Source organism: Salvelinus sp. IW2-2015, unplaced genomic scaffold (genome assembly GCF_002910315.2).
Source record: "Salvelinus sp. IW2-2015 unplaced genomic scaffold, ASM291031v2 Un_scaffold3541, whole genome shotgun sequence".
NCBI classification, from domain to species: domain Eukaryota; kingdom Metazoa; phylum Chordata; class Actinopteri; order Salmoniformes; family Salmonidae; genus Salvelinus; species Salvelinus sp. IW2-2015.
In genome coordinates, this window is record NW_019944821.1 from 28044 (window position 1) to 39980 (window position 11937).

Sequence of the window (11937 nt, forward strand, 5' to 3'; positions counted from 1 at the left end):
TGTTGTTCTTCAAACCATCAAATGACCTATATGTTGTTGCTTCCCCAAGAACGTTGTGTTGGATGAGGTACACATGCAATTAGATTATATTTAATAGTAAACATGTGAACATTAACATGAATATTTACCAAATGGTAATTCTGCTTGTCTACTGTGATTGATTCCTATTAAGTCACACTTTGCCTCTTAATGAAAAATGTACTTTAGGTGGAAAAGAAGTGGAAGGATCGGGGGGCAGTGTTGAATTTAACACCTCCTGACTGTGAGCTAACCCCAAATTCAGACTTACAGCCTCTCTGGAGATCCAGTACGCCTAATACAGCCCGAGGTAAAACACTGTCGGGGACAGAGAGAGGACTGTACTTTTCTATAGGAGCAACTCTGTGATGTTTAACTTCTACATGGCATTAGGTAAACCTTATAAACTCTGTGATGTTTAACTTCTACATGGCATTAGGTCAGCCTTATAAACTCTGTGGTTTAACTTCTGCATGGCATTAGGTCAGCCTTATAAACTCTGATGTTTAACTTCTCCATGACATTAAGCAAGCTGTCAGTACTCTTGTTGTTCCTCACTCCAATTGAACCCTTGCTAGATGAAAGCCAACTAGAAGAGGATTTCATTTGGTGACTCTCTTTCTGTTGGTCAATGTTCGTCAGCCTGTCTCCATGTCTTTTAGCAGGTATTGTTGTTGTGAACCCAAACATCCACTCTTCTCCTCACCTCTCTCTTTTTCTTCTCTGACAGATCATCCCAGTTCATCTTCTTCAGGATCTCCGGTGTGATCTRCACAGCTTCCTCAGGGCCGGCGGTTTCTCATTGTGTGAAGGAAAGATGCCCTTACTCAATGTAGCTATAAACAACTAATTGAACTTTTAAAGAACAGATTCATGTTGTTTTACCTGTGTGATCACTCTGTAACTTCTCAGTGAGATCATGCTCATTCATCCACCTCAGGATCCTCAGTGTGATCTTCACAGCTCTCTCATGGTCATATCTCTCCACCATCTGATCCACTGTCTCCTGTCTGTTAGTGTTCTCCAGCTGACTCTCTGGGATGGGAGGACAGTCAGGCAGCTGGCCCCTAGTCAGGTGAGACTGAAATGTCTTCAGCTGTTCTTCAGTGAGCTCCTTCAGAGTGGTCAGCAGCAGAGCTGGAACATCCAACATGGAGGGTCTCTAAAATAACAAAGATGATAAGATATAAGAGAATAGAAATACTGATTTAAAGAACATGAACATAGCCACATACAAACAACGTGGTACAGGAATATATTCAGCACTTTTTTGGTGTGTTGCAGCCTGACCCCCACCACTCAGTGTACATGAGATTCATTAATTATCTAGACTGTATGTGTCTACTGTATCATTTCATACTGTAGAACTGACTATAACAGTCAGTACAGGTGTTTAACATATGAGGGTAGAACTGACTATAACAGTGAGTACAGGTGTTTAACATATGAGGGTAGAACTGACTATAACAGTGAGTACAGGTGTTTAACATATGAGGGTAGAAGTGACTATAACAGTGAGTACAGGTGTTTAACATATGAGGGTAGAACTGTAGAACTGACTATGACAAACAGTGAGTACAGGTGTTTTAACATATGAGGGTAGAACTGTAGAACTGACTATGAACAGTGCAGTACAGTGGTTTTAACATATGAGGTAGAACTGTAAGAAACTGACTATAACAGTGAGTACAGGTGTTTTAACATATGAGGGCTTAGAAACTGACTATGACAGTGAGTACAGGTGTTTTAACATATGAGGTAGAACTGTAGAACTGACTATAACAGTTGAGTACAGGTGTTTAACATATGAGGGTAGAACTGTAGAACTGACTATAACAGTGAGTACAGGTTTTAACATATGAGAGACTGTAGAAACTGACTATGACAGTGAGTACAGGTGTTTAACATATGAGTGGTAGAAACTGTAGAACTGACTATAAACAGTGAGATACAGGTGTAAACATATGAGGGTAGAACTGTAGAACTGACTAAACAGTGAGTACAGGTGTTTAACATATGAGGTAGAATGTAGAACTGACTATGAACAGTGAGTACAGGTGTTAAACATATGAGGGTAGAACTGTAGAACTGACTATAACATGAGTACAGGTGTTTTAACATATGAGTGTAGAACTACTATAACAGTGAGTACAGTGTTTTACATATGAGTGAAACTGACTATGACATGAGTACAGTGTTTTAACATATGAGGGTAGAACTGTAGAACTGATATGACAGTGAGTACAGGTGTTTTAACATATGAGGGTTAGAATGGGACTATATACAGTGAGTACAGGGTTTTAACTATGAGGGTAGAACTGTAGAACTGACTATATATCAGTGAGTACAGGTGTTTTAACATATGAGGGTAGAACTGACTATGACAGTGAGTACAGGTGTTAACATATGAGGGAGATGTAGAACTGACTATGACAGTGAGTACAGGTGTTTAACATATGGAGGGTAGAACGTAGACTATAGACAGTGAGTACAGGTGTTTTAACATATGAGGTAATTGTAGAACTGACTATAACAGTGAGTACAGGTGTTTAACATATGAGGTAGAACTGACTATAACAGTGAGTACAGGTGTTTAACATATGAGGGTAGAACTGTAACTATGACAGTGTAGACAGGTGTATTAACATATGAGAGTGTAGAACTGACTATAACAGTGAGTACAGGTGTTTAACATATGAGGGTAGAACTGGACTCATGACAGTGAGTACAGGTGTTTTACATATGAGGTAGAAGACTGACTATAACAGTGAGTACAGGTGTTTAACATATGAGGAGTAGAACTGACTATGACAGTGAGTACAGGTGTTTTTAACATGATGAGGGTAGAACTGACTATAACAGTGAGCTACAGGTGTTTAACATATGAGGGTAGAACACATATGACAGTGAGTACAGGTGTTTAACATATGAGGGGTAGAACTGACTATGACAGTGAGTACAGGTGATTTAACATATGAGGTAGAACTGACTATTACAGTGAGTACAGGTGTTAACATATGAGGGTAGAACTGACTAATACAGTGAGTACAGGTGTTTTAACATATGAGGGTAGAAACTGACTATTACAGTGAGTACAGGTGTTTTACATATGAGGGTAGAACTGACTTATACAGTGAGTACAGGTGTTAACATATGAGGGTGAACTGTAGAACTGACTATGACAGTGAGTACAGGTGTTTTAACATATGAGGGTAGAACGTAGACTGACTATAACAGGAGTACAGGTGGTTAACATATGAGGGTAGAACTGACGTGACAGTGAGTACAGGTGTTTTAACATATGAGGTAGACTTAGAGACTGACTATGACAGTGAGTACAGGTTGTTTAACATATGAGGGTAGAACTGACTATGACAGTGAGTACAGGTGTTTAACATATGAGGGTTAGAACTGACTATGACAGTGAGTACAGGTGTTATAACATATGAGGGTGAACGATGACTATAACAGTGAGTACAGGTGTTTAACATATGAGGTAGAACTGTGGAACTGACTATACAGTGAGTACAGGTGATGTAACATATGAGGGTAGAATGACTAGAACTAGTAGAGACAGTGTGCGCTCACAGTGAGATATGTAATCATTGACTGAGGTAAGCAACTGCTAGACCTCGATGCGTTATGTACTCGTAGCGATGAAAGGCTGGATATAGCACATATGGCGAGGTTTTAGAGACATAGCAGTAGAAATGGACGCTATGCTGATGCAGTGCTGTACAGTGTGTTACATATGGGGGTCACAATAGTGAGCGTATGACTCGGTGGAGGTACAGGTGAGAATGCTAAACCTATTGCGGCGTAGAACACTTGTACACTATGACATGGGTGAGGTATTAATGTGTGTAACATATGAGGGTAGAACTGTAGAACTGACTATAAACAGTGAGTACAGGTGATTGAACAAGTATGGAGCGGTTAGAGCACTAGACGTAATGAACAGTGAGTACAGACAGGCATATAGCGATAACAATATGACGAGGTAGATACATCTGTGGAAGCTGACATGCCCTTGAAGTCAGCTCATGACGATTATTATCTCAGTGAACGCGAACGGGGTGTATTTACGAGCAATAAATAAAGGCGGGGATACTTAGACCCTGTAGGGACACTGACTGGTTATTGTCGTGAGGTAACCATGAGTGACTGATAGACCATATGAGAGGGGTAGAACTTGACTATACAGTGAAGTACAGGTGATGTAACATTATGAGGGTAGAAACGACTTACTCGACAGTGACGCTACAGGTGGTGGTGTGAGCAGTATGGAGGTTAGAGGCTGAGCGGTGGTAGAGGACAGGGTGGAGCAGGTGAGTGTGACGAGTGGCATGGGGGTAAGACTGTAGGGAGGACTGGAGAGCGCTGATGACAGTGGGGGTAGCAGGGGTGGAGTGGAACAGCATGATGAGGGGTAGGAACGCTGCTTAGAACTGACTTATGACAGTGACGTACAGGTGTTTTAACATATTGAGGGTAAAGTGTCCTACACTTCTTAACACCTCCTCTTACCTGGCTGAGCTGAGCTTCCGGCTGAGAGAGCTTGACGGCGAGGCAGAAGTTGGGAACGGACCACGTTGAGACGGTTAAAGGAGTAGGAAGGCAGCTGGAAGAGAAGGGCGTGCGTCGAAGGAGGATTTGGCCTGAGTTGAAAGAGACTTGTATGAGGCCAGTTGGGAATACCTGAAGAAAAGGGGGTAGGAGGAAGACATGGCGAAACGGGGGAAGTTGGGAAGGGGGAGCAGAGAGTCAGTTAGAGAGTCCTTGTCTAAATCCTACTTGGCGCGTGGCTGGATCGTGCTTAAGGTTTGCTGCGGTGCGTAGATGCATTCGGTGGGTGTACCACTCCATTCACGACATTAGGAAGCTCAGGAGAGGCGGCACATGGTAGTAGTATCAGTCTCACTAAAAATGATTGAGATTAAGTTCGTCATAGTCTCGTTTGTGAAATTCTTCACTACTGTATTTAGGTGATTATATAGCTGTATATGTATGGATAGTATTGATGGAATGTCTCTGGTATTGTATGCTGTTCATCATAGATGGGGTCACTGGATACTGCTCAGATGATAAGGATCAGATTATAACCAGGAAGGAGCTCTTGTTGCCCAGTGAATGCTATAATTATGAAGTGATATCAGATATAGAAGTTGTGTTATCCTGCGATTAGGGCACCTACATGCTGACTGTAACTGCTCGCATTGGTGTGATGTATAGATTGGAGGGACTGTATGGTGTATCTCAACTGGTTATGTCTACTCTAGTCACTTTGTAATTTCTGTCTTCTCCTTACCATTCTCTGACTCAGATCATCCAGAGCTTGCTGAGTGCTCCACTGTGAGGCGTGGCAACCCTTCAGTGTGATTCTCCACATGCTCTCTCAGCGGCCGTATCTCTTGCGATCCGATTACTCGATCTCTGATCTCGCGCTGATCCTAGTCCTGTTCTCAGTGTTCGCCAGCTGCTCGTGCAATGGGCGGTACTAGGAAGGAATGACCGCAACAAGAGCTAGCCACTAAGGGCTCTTGTGCTAGGTTGTCAGGAACTGTGTAAAAAGTCTGTGTAAGCACCTGTTCTCTTCACGTGGAGCTCCTACCTCTTAGTGTAGGTCGTGTGCAGCTAGCAGAGCTGGACACATCAACCATCCAAGTGGCTCAACTCGCCTCATTAAATGAACAAAGCATTGATATATGAGTTAAGTACCAGATTACTGACTACTATGAAATAAATAGAGAACGCAACATATCGAATCAAATTATCGATAAAATTTGTAGAGCTACATGCATCTTAAGCCCTATACTTGTTTATAAATTATGCAATTCTCAGTAATATATTAAAATAATGTGGTTTGATTCAGTGATGATCATTGTTTGAATTTCTCAGACATGACCTGCTGCGCTAGTGTTACCTATACATGAAGACGCTATTGCTCTGGTGTCGTAGCTCGAGCGCTAAGATCACTTCGATCGAGAGTCGTTTGCACGACGCTCGGGACGCTTCTCTCACGACGGGGGTCAACCTGGACACAAGAAACAGGGTCACCACACTAGTTCTGTCCCTACACCACCCACCACGATGCGCTGTGGTCACTAACACTGTTCTGTTCCCATACACCACACACACGATGCTGTGGGTCATACTACTGAATTTTTTCGTTCCTCTTCCACCAGCTTATGCTTCGTTCAGTACCATGTATTCTGCTCATCCTGGGGTTTTTACCTCTAACCCTACCAAGCTCAGATGCTTGCTGGTGACGCGGACCATACACTGTTTCCTAGTGTGCCCCTTACACTCGCTCGACTCAACACACATGGTCTTGCTATGTCACGCTTCCACTGTTCTTGCTCTCTACCATACACCACGTCACACGTCGCCTTGTTCTCTTTGACTCACTAGTATTTTCTTCTCGTGCTCCACGCTTTCGACTCAGTCGAGCACATTGCTTGGTCACTTACACTGTTCTGTTTCCTACACTGATGCCACCACAGTTGGAGCCTTGGTCCAGACCGTCTCAACCAATTCCTGTTACGATGAAGTATTTATCCTCCTTCAGAGCCCACGTCCTTACATTATCAATACTTCTGTCTCGCTCACGGGTGTGACTATGAACTGGAGCTCGTCTGTGAAGGTGGTGTGTATTCTGACATACGTAGAAAGTCGCAAAGTGGCACTCCACCTTAGTGGCAGACTGTAGGTTGGCTGGTGTAGCAGTGTGCGTCACTATCAGCTGGTTGCTGATATCCACCGTAACACCACCAGTCCACTATGTGTCTTGTCGGTCAGCTGACAACTGTTCTGTTGCACCCTCGCCTACACGGTCACTTGCGACTCTGTCAGACATGCCTTGGTGGGTGGCACAGAACACTAGCACTGTCTCTGTATGCTTCCCACCTACAACGCAGTAGTCCATCCCACATTGTGTGGTGGAGTAGTTGCAGGAACTACCTGTAGTAACAGCTGTATGGTGACCACTACGCCTTCTCCGTGTTAGCAAGGCTTCCCAGCTACACTAGATGCTGTGGGTACACAAGACATCACGGATTTAGTGTTCGATAGCATTGTCGGTGGTTGGTTTCCCCTACTACTTCACCACCACATTTGCTGTAGGGAAACAAGAACAGTTCAGGACGTGCTGCCATCAGCGGTTGTCACTGTTCGACTGTTCTGGTCTCCCTACACCTATCCACATGTAGCGGGACACAGAACCAGAGAGTGACCTGAGCTCAGTAGTGGTCTCTAGGTATGCAGGCATGCATAATTCTACGTTAGTCGTCACGACACCCGCATAATCAGCCTGGGTAGCCCACACTATTGTGGGGTACTCTTGACCCGACTCACTACACTGTTGGTCACCTACAGTTCACCTACACCTAGCTCACCACATTTGCTGGGTTGCACTACACTGTTCTGTTCCCCTACACCACCACCACATGCTGGATGGTGTTATTGTGTTTTGTGGTCAGTTCAACGGGTACGGAGGCTATTACTCATGGTAAACCTATCCTTTACAATCCACACACATTTGCAGTGTACGCACAGTACTAGCTTACAGACTGTTGCGGATAGCATGACCACCAGTCACTACCTGTCATTCCTACCACATGCTTACTAAAGTACATCTGTTTTTCTGTTTTGTCCTCTCTCATAGTCCCTATACGTGTTCTGGTTCTTATTTGACCCTTATCTCGCCTAATAACAACATACGACCGCATCCTACCAGACAGCTGCTACAAGCATGTGGTCACTAAGCCTGTCTGCTGTTTTGCCTAGTGTTACCGGCGCGCCTTGCTAGGTTAGGAACAGATGAACCCCTGTGCCGTCACCTAACCACTGTTTCATCGTTCACGCTATTACATACCTACTAATCATTGCTGTTTGGTGTAGTCAGTGTAGTTACCTATCACTTGTTCTGTTTCCCCAGCTTACTACCCAAAAAAGTACTCACCACCCACAATGCTAGCATTTGGTCCGTCTATCTTACACTGATTTCTGTTCCCAACTACACCAACACTACATGCTGTGGTCACTACACTGTTCTGTTCCCCTACACCAACCACTACGCTAGCGTGGTGGCTGTGGGTCACTTATCATACTTGTCTGTTCTCCCTTACACCACCACCACATGCTGTGGTCACTTAACATCTGTGTTTCTGTTTCTCCACACTCAGACACCACATGCTGTGGGAACATGACGGTCACAGATACTACATGTTTCTTGTAGGTGACCACAGCTATTCGTAGTCCTACATGCGTGGTCGCCTGGGAGGGGAACAGAAAAGTGATACCAATGTTGAAACGACATAACCAGTGTGTCACTACAGCGTGTTCTGATTCCCCTTAACGATACCACCGACTACATTTAGCTGTGTCACTACACTGTTCTTGGTCCCCTACCACCACAAATGCTGTGGTCACTACACTGTTCTGTTCCCTACAACAACACTACATGCTGTGGTCACTACACTTGTTTGTTTCCCCTCACCACCAACTACATGCTTGGCACTACACTGTTCTTTTCCCCCTACACCACCAACCACATGCTTGTGGTCACTACATTGGTTTCTGTTCCCTACCACCCACCACCACACTGCTGTGGGTCACTACCCTGTTCTGTTCCCCTACACCAACTACATGCTGTGGTCCTACCACTGTTCTGTTTCCCCTACACCACCACCACATTGCTGTGGTCACTACACTGTTCTGTTCCCCCTACACCCCACCACATTGCTGTTTTGGTCACTTCACTTCTACATTATTTCACTCAGTCATGAGGTATGCAATAGAGATAGAAGAGGATGTTAGAGGGCAATTCACCACTTTTTTAAAGATTGATTATCTCTCCAGCACCAGCAGTAGACTCAGATATTTCAAGTTACCAGTATCTATAGCAATAAATCAAATGTATTTTATACATCCTTTTTATATCATACTGATGTCACAAAGAGCTAATACAGAAAACCCAGCCCAATAACCCAAGCAGCAGGCAATACAGAGCAGGAAGCACAGTGCTGGGAAGAAACTTATAGAGGAACAGGCTCTGGAGGTTGTCCCAGTCCTTCTTCTTTACACCTGGTAGTGTCACGCTTCTGACCATAGTTCTTGTGTGTTTACATTGTTTAGTGTTTGCTGGTCAGGACATGATGCTGGGTGGGCATTCTATTTGTGTGTCTAGTTTGTCTGCTTCTATGTTTTGGCGACTATGGTCTCAATCAGAGGCAGGTGTTTTGTGTTGTCTCTGATTGGGAATTCATATTTAGGTTGCTTGTTGGTGTTGGGTTTGTGGGTGGTTGATTTCCTGTCTTTGTGCTCGTTTCACCAGAAGAGGTGGCAAAAGAGGACTCTTCAGACGAAGAGGTGGAAGGCTGCGGTATACAGGTAGAGAAAGCAATACAGAATGTGAATTACATCCTGGGGTCATCTATTATGATTAATGATAAAATGTCATTTAATTATGACCTTTTACGTGGCAGACACAACCAGCTTCATGATGCTTTCATCGGATTGTCAAACAATATCCTTCTTAAAAGTAGGCTCCCTGTACTGTTGTCCACATCCATAACATAAATTACACTCCATTTAACAGTGGTACCTGACATGTATACTGGAACACCATCTAAACAGTGGACTGGCATGTATACTGACACCAATCTCAAACAGTGGACTGCATGTTATATGGCACCATCTAAACAGTGAACTGCATGCATATACTGGCACATCTAAACAGTGGACTGCATGTAACTGGCACCATTCTAAACAGTGGATGCATTGTATATGGCACCCGATCTAAACAGTGGGACTGCATGATATACTGACTACCATCTAAAACCAGTGAGACTGATGTATACTGATCACAATCTAATACAGTGGACGTGCATGATATATGACACCATCTAAAAACCAGTGGACATGCTGTATACTGGCACCCCATCTAAACCCAGGGAACTGCATGTATTACTGACCAATTAAACCAGGGTCATGTAGGAATTGTCTGAATGCCATTGGAGTTCTTCAAATGTCTTATCGAATACTATTGAGAAACAAACACCCACACTCATAACTAATTCAGTATTTTATCTTGATTGTGTGATCTTTAAGATAAACTATGGTCTGGTTTGCTTTATGGTAAGAGAGCTTTATTATCTGACCAGCCCAAATTGTAATTTACATATTCATGTTCTTTATTTATTTTCAGTAGTCCATGTATAACTTACGGTGTAGGTGTCTTCTATCTCATCCTTTGTTAATTTTTAGAGTGGGCCACCTGCTGTGTTTATTTTGCTTTGGGCAAAGTCTCCAGCGCCCCCTCTCTGCCCTTGCTGAACCCCACAGCTTGCACCCTGGGAAGGAGCTCAGCTGATTGCCAAGAAAACTCAGCTGAGACATGGTTCAGTCCAGCTCAATTACTGTACATCATGACAATACCATCCTAAAATGTAAAGCGCACGTTGCCAGTCTTGTTTTGTGGGAGCAGTGGCCTAATTGCCTCTCCATCAGCAGAGCCAGCTGCCTGTCTTGCAGAACACTGATTCAAGATCAGTCGGACACCAGTGGATCATATTATTTCATTCGGTGAACCAGAGAAACTTACTGGCCGCCTAAACAACACCAAGTGAGGATGCCCACTCTGCTGGTCCAGCCATTCCTCCCATCCTGGAGTAGGCCAGCTAGTGGTTCTGTAGTGAAGGTATTCAATCATAGGTCGTACGCAGGTAATTCATCTGAGGGAGATGATAACTAGGCAGTTACTTGTATCTAGTATGAGTGACTCTGCAGGAGGGAATTTACAGGAGAGATTACACTAGATGGCGGGACGAGGCAGTATATGGGTAACAATAACCAGACTGGCCCATTATGTACATGCTAATCCTATACATCCTAACCATAACACCGTTCAAAGGTGTTAGACCTGCTAGGTGTTTGACTTGGCATCTCCCTAACACATGACCCTAAATCCGGATGGAAAGGATGGACAAGATAAGTTCAATGCTGATATACTCTTCATAATAAACATTTCAGCAGGGCTTCCTGGCTCCCTAATCCCCATTATACTAAACAAAGGTGTTTGTATTTCTTATTGATGTATCCAGGTTGACTCCCATTATGACTATTAAACAACAAGTCCATTACATTCTTCAATTACATTTCCATACATTATTATCTACCAAATACTAGTAGTCGAAGATTCACAAACAGATGAGACTTTTTCTATAAATTCATGTATCTGATTATATGTTCTCTTATCCGACTTCTAAATCTGGAAGTTATGAACCAGAATGATCTTATTCTCAGAGAATTCACTTTTTCTTGATCTTTTATGTTATATATTTCTTTTATGTATGCATTGTGTATACTGAACACCAATCAACCCAGTGGAAACCTGCCTGTTAATATTAGTCGATGGTGACACTTGTTCTGATTAATCTAACTCGAACACTACCATCTAAAGTGAGACCGAGATCAGAGAAGTGACCTAGGATTGTCAGACATAATGTGGATGGACTACCTCTCGAAGCAACATGGCAAGCCAGTCCTACTTCTACTGTCCCACCCAGCGGACTGCCATGTCTTCTCCAAAACTTCTGTAACCCATCCTACATTCCCTTTACCCACTGTTTCTTCCCTCATCCAGCTTTTGTGACCTGCCATGGTATTCCCACTGCTACTCATTACACAAGTCCTTTGGCCTATTCCCAAACCTCCTGCCCAAATTCCCCCTTTCCTATCCTGACGGGACGGCCCTTCTCTCCAGCCTCCTTCCTCTCCCTTAACTCGTGCTCAATAACCGGTTGGGACCCATGCCGTGTATGGTTTATACTTTCTGCCCCCAGGGTAGGTTGCAGGACAGGCTCACGGCTCAACCCAACATTTCCCGGTGAAAACAGTAATGGAACCGTAGCGGGCATG

General features: G+C 43.7%; 1 protein-coding gene across 1 annotated transcript in view; it reads right to left on the reverse strand.

Annotated features, from left to right (window-relative positions):
• Positions 1 to 390: 390 nt before the first annotated feature.
• LOC112076062 (caspase b-like) overlaps positions 391 to 11937 on the reverse strand; it is a 119899-nt gene continuing 108352 nt past the window's right edge. Inside the window, exons 2-3 of the mRNA XM_024142946.2 lie at positions 904 to 1180; positions 391 to 816 (exon numbers count right to left, since the gene is read on the reverse strand). Coding sequence (XP_023998714.1) covers positions 677 to 816; positions 904 to 1171 — 408 coding nt within the window. The 5' untranslated portion in view covers positions 1172 to 1180 and the 3' untranslated portion in view covers positions 391 to 676. The remainder of the gene's footprint in view (positions 817 to 903; positions 1181 to 11937) is intronic.